Source organism: Zootoca vivipara, chromosome 2, assembly GCF_963506605.1.
Source record: "Zootoca vivipara chromosome 2, rZooViv1.1, whole genome shotgun sequence".
NCBI lineage: Eukaryota > Metazoa > Chordata > Lepidosauria > Squamata > Lacertidae > Zootoca > Zootoca vivipara.
The window spans coordinates 117,559,041-117,572,720 of NC_083277.1; the positions used below are offsets into that span (position 1 = coordinate 117,559,041).

Sequence of the window (13,680 nt, forward strand, 5' to 3'; positions counted from 1 at the left end):
CGTGTTGCACGTGTTTTGTTTCATTGGTGCTCTTTGGTGATGGCGAGGGGCGCAGAGCTGCGTTGCGTCAGCCTCATCCTAAAGCGCAGCTCCTCCCGGGTGTGTGTGTGTGTGTGTGCTCCTTTCTCATCAGCTCGGCGCGGGTAGGAGCGCTGGTCCCGCTGCTCCTATATTTCCTCTGATGGGAAAGAGGCTTTTCGCACATGCCCAGAGGCACTCTTCAAAGCGCGGGGGGGGGGACATTGCTTATGACGTTGCAGAAGGGCTGCGCCCTGGCGCGGAGAGCGCGCGCTGCGGTTGGGTGACCCCTGGCCCGTTCAGTTGCCCGGCCTGCTGCCACTCGCCCTTGGAGAGCTATAGCCGCCCTCGCCCGCTCCCCTCCTCCTCCTCCTCCTCCTCCTCCTCCTCCTCCTCCTCCTCCTCCCGCGCTTCTGCCTCTCTCTCTCTCCCCCCCCCCCCGCTGCCTGCCTTCCTCTCCCACCCTCCTCTCCCTCATCCCGCCTCCTCCAATCGCGACCGCCCTTACTGCCGGGTGGGCTGAGCTGCCCGCCTGCACGCCCAGCTGATCCGAGGCTCGGCCATGGTAATGTCTGCCGCTTTGTTATTCCCCCTCCCCCGAAGATCCGGGGCGGAGATGGGTTCGGGGGCGGAGGGGTTCGTGTGTATGCACGGTGGAAGCTTGCAAGGGAGAGGGAGGGACGGAGGGGAGACGGAGGGGACATCCTCCATGCGCCAAATTGCCCCCACGTCTTTTGCACCGAAGGGGGAATGGGGATCGTGCTCCCCACCCACCCACCACCACCTCCTCCTTCTCCTCTCCTTTCTTGCTCCCGCTCAAGAGGCTTCAGTGCAATGAGGTGGGTGCTGGGAGGAGGGTGCGCAGCCGGATAGTGAGGCACCCTGCTTTGTGCAACTAGATACACATGCATGCACCGTGCCAGAAAGGAATGGGGATGGAAAAATGCAAAAGCATCCAGATCTCTCTACAGGTGCATGCAGAACTACATGAACCCCACATGTGCAAACAGTCATGTGCAGATGTGGGAATAGGTGCACACATAAAGCATGTGTAGATTTTACACCGGCTTTATCCCAGGGGATGAATTTGAAGTGAACAGTATTCCTTGCCAAGGTGTTTTGGGATCACAAGGAGAAGCTACATTCAGTTGAGATAGCAATCTTCCCAAGGCCACCCAGTAGTGAGCTTTATGACTGAGCAGGAATCTGAACCAGAGGCTCTCGCAGGCACCCTACACCCTGCCTGCTCACTCGTCTATATCTATACTCACACACAAACACTGACCATGGGAGCAAGCACGCAGCAATAAATGGGATGTGTCATACAAAGGTATGCACACCCTGATGTAGGCATGCAAGGATAGGTACGAACACCTACTAAAGCACATAAATGCACAAATACACGCACTGATTAATATACATAAAAACATAGGCACATTTAAACGTAAATTGCATACGAGTAATCTTTATTTGTCATGTACTTCTAAATATAGGCACATGTGGAAGGATGCATGCTTGAAGGCCCACCTGCAGATAGACATTGCAGACAAATGTGTAGGTGTAGGCACAAATACGTGGACCCATTGACCTAGATACATGTATACACATGCATAGGCAGATAATGTGTATATAAAATAGGTCTGTTCCACAGCCAAAGTGGGATCCAAACTGCCATTCGAGACAGTGAACTGGGCTTAGAAAATGACTTCAGTATTGGGCAGAGAGCATCATAGTAGTTTGTAAAAGGTTCCCTGAGGATGGAACCAGTGTCAAGTTTGCTGGTGTCAGCTCAGAAATGAAAAGGGAGTTATGTGGGAATAAGCCTTGATAGATTGCAGTAGAATGAAGTTCCATGCAAGAAGCTGAAAGAGCCCCATGGCTTCCCTGTTTAAGGTCAGTCGTTAGGAAAAGGAGCACAGCTTAGTTTCCATGCAGAAAGTCCCTGGCTTGATGATCTCTGGCATCTCCAGGTAGAACTGAGAGACTCCCCTGAAGAGCATTCTTCAGCCTTGGGTCCACAGATGTTGCTGGACTTCAACTCCCATCATCCCCAACAGGTTTGACCAATGGACAGGGATTATGGGAGTTGTTATTCAGCGACATCTGGGGACCTAAGACTGAAGAACAGTAGACAAGTGCTGAGCTAGAGAGACCAGTCATCTGACTTGATACAAGGCAGCTTGTTATGTTCTGATTTAGGGCAATAAGTTGGGGGCTAGGTGCTATGTCCTCACACTGAGATTTCCTCTTGCTCAGTTATAGAAGAGGGCAATTCAGAATTGTCTTGTCCCTGCCCAACTCTTTCCAAATCTGGGATCTACTTATGTTGGAGGGAATAAGGCATTGGTGCCATTCATGTGTCACTCCTGGAGAGGAGCCTGACGACACGCTAAGTCAATCCATGCTAACCACCTGTGCTAGAAGGAAAAAGTGGGTGGGAGTTCTTCAGGAGCCAACACTTTGCCCAGTCACGGTAAGCCAAAATTTGGTTTACTGTGAACAAATGAAGTCATTCTCTAGATATGCTACCATTTCCCACCAAATGTTGTTGCTCAAGACCCCAATGTTGCCATTACTTATTACTCTCCATCTCTGCTCCCAGTCATCCTCATCTCCTACAACCTCTATGTTCATCTCTATGGTATGTTCCCATTAATCCAAGTTTGCTTTCCAAACCTGGCCATCCTCCACTTGTCATACAGATAATGGGCAACTGAAAGGATCATTAGGCTGGAGCACTTGCCTTAAGCTTATGGTGTTTATTAAAGGGATGGCAGGATTTATGAAATTACGAATGGCGTTGGACAGAAGAAACATTTCTCTCACACATCCTGTGTCAGAACTTGGCATCACCAACAAGCAGTAGATTCAGGAGGAATAGCAAATAGAAGTGCGTTTTTCACACAGAAGTGCATTAATGGATGTTCATTATTTGTTCATTTATCCCAGTTATTTATTAGTCACTTTTCAGGGTCAAGCCCTTCTTAAGGTGATGTACAAAGAGAAATTAAAACAGTAGATCATCAAGCAGAATACAAAGCATTGACTAGATACAGGCCAGTACTGTAGACACAAGAGAGAAATGGAGTGAAGTCACGAAATCTCTCAAGAAAAAGCAGTAGGGGAAAGTACAAGTTTTTAAGACTCTTGAAAGCCAGAACTTAAATGGCCAAGTGAATGGTAACCGAGAGAGAGTTCCATGACTGTGGAGACACCACAGAGAAAGACCTGCCTTGTGGGGCTTGCCCAGTGGGATGGAGCTACAACAGTAGCCTCCACACGTGTTTAGTGGGAGGGCCAAGATCAGGACCATGTGAATGGACTGGCGGAGCCAATCTGGTACTCCCACACACAATCCCAAGCTCACTGCCTCCTTTCCTCTCCCAGTAAGCACCAATGACATTGCTGCCAAGAGGCTATTGCTGCAGCTCTGCCCCACTAGGCAAGCTCACCAAGCCAACCAATTTCACTGGGTACACAAACACATTAGGAAGTCACTACTGCAAGCTGGGGAGATGGCCATTAGCTTGCTTGCTTTTGTTATTTAAGGGCTGGTCAAATTCAGCGAGAAGAGATCTATCAGTGGCTGATAGCCATGATAGCTAAAGTCCAGACATCTGTTTAGGATTCTTTGGGTTAGCCTGTTTTCCTGGACTGGTTCTCCTAACCAAAAGGCACACTTGAGTCTCCTGCCAGTAGCGTCCCAAGTCAGTTTTCTGCCCATGTACTTCACAAAAGAATAAAGAAAGCCACTGAAGCCTACTCATTTAGGGTGAAAAGTATTTCTCATTGTGTGTCAGGATCTTAAGATTTGATTATTTGTATATTCTAACTCAGCAGGGGAGATCCAGAAAAACTAGTTTGGGGGAGCCAAAGGGGTGGGCAAAGGCAAGGATTAGGGGAGCAACACATTAAATGCAAATTATGCTGTAACTGAAAAGAGGGAGCAAGTAATTTTGTTTTGGTTGGAGGAAGGCCAGCTAACACTTGGAGTCATTCTTGCAGCTCAGACTGGCATTTTAACACTGCATGAGGAGTTAGATTACAAGAGTGTGACTTGGCAAAGGGGGATGAGTAAACTTCAGGGACTGAGCGGAGATTTATTCCTGGGTTTGCCCCATCCAAACCCAATATCTACCCCTTGCACCACTTTTCACTTTAGCTGTCTTTGCCCTCCCCAACAATAAACTTGCAATTACTACCACCCCACGCTTATTCTCTCCCTTCCCCCTCTCTCTTTGCAGTCAGCTCCAGATTCAGGCAGTGGCCCTCCGCCTGGGCAGCCAGCCCCATTTCCTCCAGCTCCACCGCCACCACCAATTCTGCCTCCCCCCTTTGTAAGTTAATTGCTTGTATCTCAGCATGTTAAGCTGCCTTCCGGTTCTTGATCCTGTGCAACGGGGTGTATGGTCTGTGTGTGTGTGTGAGAGAGTGTATAAAGGTGTTATATGTGACAGGTGATGCATTTTGCTTTATCATCACTATGTGCGCCACCTTGGGCTCCTTGGTCGGAGAAGTGTGTGTGTTTGTGTGTGGGAGAAATAAATTTAATATTAAATAAATGTGAGGATGTGTTTTGAGTACATGTGAAAGTGGTGCGAGTGTGTGTTTGTATCTACTCTTTATATACCGGAGCAGCAAAATAATAATTGTTATACTAATAACCATATAGCACCAATAGTGTGGATGATGTTTTGCAAAGTATAAGACAGGAGTGGGGAATCTGTGGCTCTTCAGATGTGGCCGAACTACAACTCCAATCATTCCTGATCATTGTCAGTCATGGGCAGTGAAATGCTTTGAAAGTCTGAAGGGTCATTACAGGCTTGGGTGGAGTTCAGATCCTGTCGTTTTTCTACACGTTTCCTTTACTTGAGTCATAGTGCGGAATTGCAGCATGTGAAACATGGACTGGAAACGGTTGTCTGGACTTCGGTCTGCCCGGTCGCCATGTCCGCGGTAGGATTTTGTTAGCTTGTATATGCGGACTAATTGCCCTCCCTATCTGTTGAAGTGCAGTGCTGCTGTGGGAGGTGTTATCCTGTGAAAGTGCCCTGATGTTGGACCCAATTTGCTTCTACTTGTCAGAGGCCCAAGTCTTGCCTTGGTTGCTGGCAGCTGTTTTGGATACATGTGACTTGGGGTGTATTCTTTCACTTTTTCTCCTTGCTCCTAGATGCCTCATCCTGGGATCCCACCTCCGTTCCCTCCAATGGGGTTGCCCCCATTGGGACCGCGCCCGCCCCCTATGCCGCCCATGCCTCCGGGCATGTTGCCTCCCCCCCCAATGATCCCACCCATGCCTGGGCCACCACCCCTTGGACAGGTAATGCCTTTCCCACAAAGCCTTTATTTGTCTTTCTGACCATCTTCTTATGACTTATGCCATTTTTTGGTTGTTTGTCCCAGATGCCCACAATGGTACCACCAATGCTGCCTGGGATGATAATGCCTGGGGTGCCAGGTGGGCCTGTTGCTGTCTCTGGAGGGGTGAGTATCTGGGAGGGGCATAGATTTCAGGGAGTTATAGTGAGATAAGGGCCCCCAGTTTGTGGCATGGCTGCTGGTAGTGGAGTTTGGTGACATGCCTGCATATCAGTAGGACGGCCTCCTGATCTTCTTGACTGTCACCTACATTCCTGCTTGCCTCTCCCTGCAAGTAGAGGGCGAAGCAACCCCAGGGCGCAAAGGGTTGTATGTGTACTGCAGTAGCCGCTGAAACTGGGTTGTTTATTACTCCGAATGTGGCATGCGGTGCTCTTGATGCAGACAAAGTCCAGAAGAAAAAGGTTGGCCACATGATTGGAGAAGGGTTTCCTGATGGCTGCTACTGCTAGGGTCACCAAGCTGTGGGTCGTGTTATCAATTTGGCCCAGGCAGATGTGGCAGCGTTGGCTGGCCTTTGATGTAGCTCGAGCATCTGGGTATGAAGATGAGTGTTGAAAGAGATAGTCGGTGTTGTTGGGCCTTACTAAATAGGCAAGAGGATAGGCCAGTGGCCTGTTTTTCAAGGGCAAAGTTGTCATGGGAGGGGGTGACTTAGAATGGTGGCGCAGCACCTGTGCGCATTAGCATGTACACACATGCTTAACTCTTCACATGCCTCCCACTTCTCTGCTCCAAATCACTTTGCCTAGCCAATATTTTTGCAACATGTAGAGTGCCTTGCGAGCAAAGAGGCTCAGGAATTCCCTCCAGTTACGGACAAAGCAGATTCCAAATGCCTTGATTTAGTTCCCATTTCTCTTTTGACAGGCAGGTCCTGCAACAGACCCATCCAATGGTGAGTATCCCAGTGGATTTGTCCTTGAGGGGAGGGTGCATCCAGATCTGGAGCAGGCTGTGTGTGAGAAATCCAACAACAGAGAAACCTTTTCCTCCTCCCCCTGGTCTTTCTTTGCAATGGAGTTACTGTGCCTTCTACGGCTGCATGCTGTATCCTCTCAGGGCAGAGAGGAGCAATAACTACATCCGTTGAATTTTTGCCTGATTCGTTTCTCTCAAAGGCACAGCACCTTTAACCAAAAAACACTGGCAGTCCTACTATCCAATGCCAGTCCAGATTATATGGTTATTTGTGTAAGCTGCCTTTTGCTACCCCTTTATAGAGAAATTGAAATTGGTTCCTAGAAGCTTGAACCTCTTCAGTGCTAAGCCACCATACCTGGTCTAATCTCTGCTCTCTTGATTTGCAGCCACGGCGACCCAAGGAGCCCCTGTGGTGAGTAACTTGCCAAGCACCAGTTTCAGAGGAAGAATTAAATGCTCTGTTGTCACTCTTTTTGTTACGGGGAGTTTAAGTGCAGCCTCCTTCAAGGTTGCACTTCCATGGCCAGCTAGTTTGCATGTTCCCAGCTCTCAAAACTCCAGCTTTTATTTCTGTTGCTGGAGAGAATGTGATTCTTCTCCCAGCTGGAAGAATTATTTGTGTCAATGTGAACGTTGTGTAGAGATGTGGCTAAGGCACTGACTGGATAGTACCTGTGAAGTGGTTGATGAGGAAGAGGCACAACTCATGGTGAGGAAGCATAGCTCAGTGGCAAGCAGAGGACCCACCCTATTCAGTTTTTAACACTGTAGAAAGTGGTTTACGGAACGCCTGCCAGTGGGCATCTGCTGTGTGTGGCTTGTGCTTTGCCGCTGCCACCAGCACCTGCCTTGCATGGTGGCATTGTAACAGGGCCGTCTTAAGCGCCCCTCGTGCCATGGTGCGCCGGATCTCTCCGGCGCCCTCCCGCCCCATTTCCCAGCGCGGCGGGCGGGCGGGCAGGCACAGGGCGATCTCTCCGGCGCCCTCCCGCCCCGTTTCCCAGCGCGGTGGGCGGGCAGGCGCAGAGCGATCTCTCCGGCGCCCTCCCACCCCGTTTCCCAGCGCGGTGGGCGCAGCGCGCAGCTGCGCGGCGGACCGGCCGGCCAGCGGGCGGGCGCAGCTCGTGGCGCCCTGCTGGCAGGCCGGCGCCATGGTGCCCTGCGCCACCCAGCCTATAGGTAGGGCCGGCCCTGCATTGTAACTTCATGGGTATTTTGTCCCAGAAACCTTGTGCTCATGTTCCTGGGCCTTGTTTTGAGAGACTGAAGAGCAATCTGCTCTGGTACTTTTTCCTCTAGTGCTGGATCTTCTGGATTTGTGCAAAAGCAAATCCCCAAATAGAAGCTGGGAAACAAGGAACAAAACTGGAGTATTTTTGGCCCTGGGAGGGGAGGGGAGTTTGCATGTGTATGTGATGGTTGAAGCTCCTGCACCAGATGAAGGGTCTCTCGCAGCTGCAAGGGGTATTTTGTTGATGATATAGAATGGAGAAAGAAAACAAAGTGTGGTTGCTTATATTTGTAAGCAAAATACAGTGTGTCAGCTTAGTTTTCATTTCCCTCTTTTGTATAATTTATTCTGGTTCTTATGGGAAGCAGTAAAGAAACTAAGGTAAAGGTAAAGGGACCCCTGACCATTAGGTCCAGTCGTGACCAACTCTGGGATCGCGGCGCTCATCTCGCTTTATTGGCCGAGGGAGCCAGCGTACAGCTTCCAGGTCATGTGGCCAGCATGACAAAGCCGCTTCTGGCAAACCAGAGCAGCACACCGTTTACCTTTCCGCTGGAGCGGTACCTATTTATCTACTGGCACTTTGACGTGCTTTCGAACTGCTAGGTTGGCAGGAGCAGGGACCGAGCAACGGGAGCTCACTTCGTCATGGGGATTCGAACCGCCGACCTTCTGATCGGCAAGCCCTAGGCTCTGTTTAACCAGGGTGCTAAAACCCCCCAACTTCTTGACTATAGGAAATTTATTACTAGACAGCCTTTCCCACAACTCTGAGACTTAAGAGATTTTCTCGTGGTGTTGCCTACATGGTTTGAACCCTATCTTCATAATCACAGGTGCTAGAAACTTGCTTTTTTAAACTACTACTTATTTATTGAAAATGGAAGCAGATATTCTCAGAATACTGATTTTTTTTTTAAAAAAAAATTGCCCAGTTCGAGTTTCTTTTTTGAGATGGTGTGATTGTAAGATATCCGTGCAAGAGGAACCTGCTGCAAAGTGTCCCATTTTCTTCTTCTTCTCTTTCTCTTTTTCCTCAGAAGCCTTCATGGACTGAGCATCGGGCTCCAGATGGGCGAGTTTATTACTACAATTCTGAAACCAAACAGTCAAGCTGGGAGAAGCCAGATGAGCTGAAGTCCAAGGCAGAAGTGAGAGCCCTAGTTAGCTTTGCAGGGTGGGGTGGAGCATTACATAAGATTCAAAACGTAGATGCCTTACTCTTTGTTGAGTTATCTTGAACGCTGAGGAGCGGAGGACAGCGGACCAGAGATAGGAGCTAAGGGACAAAGGGGGTGGGGGTGGGGTGGGGGGTGGCGGGAATCCTGTGAGCTCACTCAGAAGCAGCCCAAAGAAAAAGCACATTGAGGGTTCTCAGAATCAAATCCTACAAGGAATGGTTGAAATGGCTGGGTATGTTTCACCTGGAGAAGATTAAGAGGAGACACGATAGCAGGTCACCAGATATCTGGAGGGCTGTACGAAAGAACATGAGAATAGGCCTGCTGGATCAGGCCAGTAGTCCACCAACTCCAACATCCTGTTCCCACAGCAGCCAACCCACAAGCAGGACCCGAGAATAGGCGCACTCTGCCCACCTGCAACTGGTATTCAGAGGCTTGGTTCTCACTACATCGTTCTATCCCATAGGAGTGAATAGCAACCATTTGCACATTCTGGGGATAGTAAAAATAAATAAATAAATAAATAAATAAATAAATAAATAAATAAATAGGGGGAGACCACTGCAGCCAAGGTGAAACTTGTTCCTGTCTTCTTGTGCCCCAATTACTGACACCCCTGCCTGCTCCCATCTGCTTAGCCCCGTCCTGCATTTTGTCTCTTGGTCACTCTGGGCTGTGACAGTGTGTTGGGCGTTGGCTTCTTCACATACAGTACACACAAATTTACAGGTGGTCCTTTTGACTTTTAAAAAGGGTGGGTGGGTGGGGTGGGGTGGGGTGGAAGGTTTTCTTTTCTTTTTTTCCTCTTTATTTTTTTAATCTTTATTGTACAAAAATAATACAAAGAATGATACATCTACATACAAACATCACACAAAGAATGAACAAAGATTAATACATACACATACATACCATACTCATACACAATACACACATACCTAAAGAGCTAATATTTATAATGTATTCAATTTCTTTCTTCTGAGTTTAAAATCCAAAGAAACATATCTGACCTTCAAGATAGGAAAAGAAAAGTTTAGAGAGAAAAGAACAAGGAAAGGAGATGGATTATAGGGGAAAGTAAAAAAGAAAAAGAAAGAAAAAGAAAAAGACAAGAAAAATAAAAAAAGAAAAACAAGGAAGAAAAAGAAAGAAGAAGCCTTGTTGACTGACATCCTCTGTCACTTCCACCACACTATACACAGGGATTTACCCTTCAGTATTTTTACACATAGAACGTGGCTGTGTTTAGAATAACTATGCAGGAATATGTACAAGAAATTTAGAGAGTCTTTTCTTTTCTTTCATAGAACTTATGATAATGTGACTATGATTTAGATTATGATTAAGTATAAGTGTTAACATGATTATGACGGGCAAACAGAGGACAGTGTGTGTGGGTGGAAGGTTTTCATGAGGGAACCTTGTCACCATCCACCAGACCTCTTCCATTTTAGGGAGAGTGTAGGCAGCTCCTAAGGCGGTCCTTTCTCTCCCTCCTCAGCTCCTGTTGTCGCACTGCCCCTGGCGTGAGTACCGCTCGGAGACCGGGAAACCTTATTACTACAACACTCAGAGCAAGGAGTCCCGCTGGACCCGTCCCCGTGACCTTGATGACATTGAAGGTGAGGGTCTGGGCCGCCAGGAGGTGATTAGGCTGCCATTCCTTAAGCGTCACCATGGTGACCACCCTCTGCCTTTTGTTTCCTCAGCACTGATCAAGGAGGAGGAAGAAGAAGCAGAGTAAGTCCCTGTGGAGGAGCTTCACGTGAGGAAGGAAGATGCTTAACCATCTGGCATCGGGTCCATTATTCAGCATCCAAAAAACTAACTTTCTTGTGTTGAAGTTGCTTTTAGAGAGAGCAAGGGGTAACGGAAGCTGTTGGGACTCCAGATCCCATCATTCCTGACCACTGGCTCTGCTGGTTGGGGTTGATGGGATTTGGAGGCCAGCAACCCCTGGAGGGTCCCAGACCCTGTTCTTGCCCTTATGGCCAGTGCAAGCAGCTTGAAAACGTCCATTCCACCTCCAGAAGAGGCTCCAGCAAGAGCCACAGTGATTGAGACTTCCAAGGCTCCCAGAGGCCCTATTTTATGGTGTGCCAGCCTTGTTCATAATAAAATAATAATAATAATAATAATAATAATAATAATAATAATAATAATAATAATATTTGTACCCCGCCCATCCGGCTGGGTTTCCCCAGCCACTCTGGGCAGCTTTCAACAAAGATTAAAATACATTACAATGTCACACATTAAAAACTTCCCTAAACAGGGCTGCCTTCAGATGTTTTCTAAATATCAGGTAGTTGTTTATCTCTTTGACATCTGATAGGAGGGCATTCCACAGGGTGGGTGCCAATCCCGAGAAGGCCCTCTGCCTGGTTTCCTGTAGCTTTGCTTCTCGCTGTGAGGAAACCACCAGAAGGCCCTCGGCACTGGACCTCAGTGTCCGGGCAGAACGATGGGGGTAGAGACGTTTCTTCGTGTATACTGGGCCGAGGCCGTTTTGGGCCTTAAAGCATCTCTTTCTCTCTTTCCCCTGCTTCTAGCCCTTGCCAATGAGAGAAAAGATCTCTTTGGCAGGTGGCAGAATTATTTATTTAGCTATTTATTTATTTAGAGCATTAGTGCCCTGCCCTTCAGCCCAAAATGGCTCCCAGAATGGCTTACATACAGCCAATGCAGAAAAGGCCTGTTCTCATGTGGTCACCCTCCGAACCTCTTATGCAGGCATCGGCAACCTCTGGCCCATGGAGGCCGTTTATCCGGCCCACGGGCCGCCTGTGAACCGAGCCACCCGCTTGGCAAGTCCCCTGCGCGCTGCAGTAAACCGGCACAATGGTGCCGGAAATTGCGTCTACGCAGCCACAGAAGCGATTTCTGGCACACTGGACATTTTGGAAATGGGCAGCCAGCACCGGAAATCGCTCTGCGCAGCCGCGGACATGTGCAGAAGGCATTTCCGGTGTTCCGGACATGGGCAGCGCAGCACCGGAAAACGCTTCTGCGCCTGTGTGTCCCATGTCCGGCCCACGGACGATAGTCCGTGGGAATCCTCCGACCCATGGGCAGAAAAGGTTGCCGACACCTGTTCTTATGGGAGAAGGCACATGAATAAGTGCCTCAGAGGATGATTACAGGGTCTGGGTTGGTTTATATGGGGAAAGGCGGTCCTTGAGGTATTGCGGTCCTGAGCCATTTAAGGCGTTATAGGTCAAAAGCGGGGACCCAAGTGGCGCTGTGGTTTAAACCACTGAGCCTAGAGCTTGCTGATCAGAAGGTCGGCTGTTCGAATCCCTGTGATGGGGTGAGCTCCCGTTGCTTGGTCCCAGCTCCTGCCAACCTAGCAGTTCGAAAGCACGTCAAAATGCAAGTAGATAAATAGGAACCGCTACAGCGGGAAGGTAAACGGCGTTTCCATGTGCTGCTCTGGTTTGCCAGAAGCGGCTTTGTCATGCTGGCCACATGACCTGGAAGCTGTACGCCGGCTCCCTTGGCCAATAATGCGAGATGAGCGCGCAACCCCAGAGTCGGCCACGACTGGACCTAATGGTCAGGGGTCCCTTTACCTTTACCTTTAGGTCAAAAGCAGCACTTTGAATTGGGTGCGGAAACTAACTGGCAGCCAGTGTAGTCAGAACAGAATTGGCGTTATATGCTCAAACCGTCTTGCTCTGCTGAATTCTGCACCAGCTGAAGTTTCCGAACTGTCTTCAGAGGCAGCCCTACGTATAACCAGAGCATAGAAGACAGGTTAGGCCAGGCATAGGCAACCTTGGCTCTCCAGATGTTTTGGAACTACAACTCCCATGATCCCTAGCTAAGAGGGCCAGTGGTCAGGGATCGTGGGAGTTGTAGTTCCAAAACATCTGGAGAGCCAAGGTTGCCTATGCCTGGGTTAGGCTGTCCCTGTCCGGATAGGGGCGCAGCTGGGCCACCAGCCAAAGCTAATGGAAGGCATTCCATGTCACCAAGGGCACCTGAGCCTCAAGGGACAGCGAAGGACCCAGAAGTACCACCAAGCTATGTATGAAGGGTGCCAGTTTCTTCTGTGTGTGTTCTGGCGCACAATGTTCCCAAGCCTGATCTTCTCCCCTTCCTTAGGAGGCAACAGCAGCCTCAGCAACCAGAGGCGCCACCGTCGGGCCCTGAGAGCCCCGCCCCATCCTCCGCAGCCACCTCAGACACAGAAGGCACCGGGGGCATCGAAGGACAGGAAACGGCAGGCACTGAGGGCGGGCCGACTGTAGCTGAGGAGGAGATCGCAAGCAGGTGACATGAGGGGCAGGGGACAGAGAGGGTGTGGGATTAAGATTAAGGCCTCCTTGGGTCTTTTGCCGGGGGGGGGGAACGGACTCCAACTGCCATCAGCTTCAGCCAGCGTGGCTGATGGCCAAGGATGATGGGACTTGTGGTCCACAGCACATAGACAGCTACAGGCTCCCCCATCCAGGCTTGGCTTTCAAACTGGGGGTTTGTGGAGTCCCCCCCCCCTTGGGGAATTGGAAAGGGAACACCAAGCTGGGGGTGATGGTAACCTGTTATGGGAGTGGTATGCTATTCCTGCAAAATAAGCCTACAGCTTCCCCTCCACACACACTATTGCAGGAGGTGGTAGAGCTCTGGAGTGTGTCATTTTGCTGTGTGTGTAGCGCAGGAGGTGTGGGCTGGTTGTTGGTTTTAATATTCCCATTAGGGGGCGTATAAAAGCCTAGTACAGCAGAGAGAAAAGGTTGAGTGTAGCCCTGTTCCTGATGTGCTGGATTCGTACAAACAGGGAGGTTTTATTTTGTTATTAGGGTGCATTAAGAAAAACAACAACATGACATGCCCACCCAGCTGCCGGAAGTGGTACAGGCTAGAATTCTAGCACCCGCTTCTTTGGCTCCATGGAGGGAGGGGCTGGTGAGTTCCTGCCCTTCAAGGATGCTGAAG

The 13,680-nt window shown here is 49.5% G+C and overlaps 1 protein-coding gene across 6 annotated transcripts in view; it reads left to right on the forward strand.

Moving 5' to 3' along the window:
- Positions 1 to 482: 482 nt before the first annotated feature.
- PRPF40B (pre-mRNA processing factor 40 homolog B) overlaps positions 483 to 13,680 on the forward strand; it is a 37,373-nt gene continuing 24,175 nt past the window's right edge. For all 6 annotated transcript variants that reach the window (XM_060272122.1, XM_060272119.1, XM_060272121.1 and 3 more), the window contains exons 1-10: positions 483 to 583; positions 4,263 to 4,355; positions 5,195 to 5,344; positions 5,428 to 5,508; positions 6,274 to 6,301; positions 6,714 to 6,739; positions 8,599 to 8,709; positions 10,244 to 10,364; positions 10,452 to 10,482; positions 12,850 to 13,017. In XM_060272122.1, the coding sequence (XP_060128105.1) occupies positions 581 to 583; positions 4,263 to 4,355; positions 5,195 to 5,344; positions 5,428 to 5,508; positions 6,274 to 6,301; positions 6,714 to 6,739; positions 8,599 to 8,709; positions 10,244 to 10,364; positions 10,452 to 10,482; positions 12,850 to 13,017 (812 nt within the window). In that variant the 5' untranslated portion in view covers positions 483 to 580. The remainder of the gene's footprint in view (positions 584 to 4,262; positions 4,356 to 5,194; positions 5,345 to 5,427; positions 5,509 to 6,273; positions 6,302 to 6,713; positions 6,740 to 8,598; positions 8,710 to 10,243; positions 10,365 to 10,451; positions 10,483 to 12,849; positions 13,018 to 13,680) is intronic.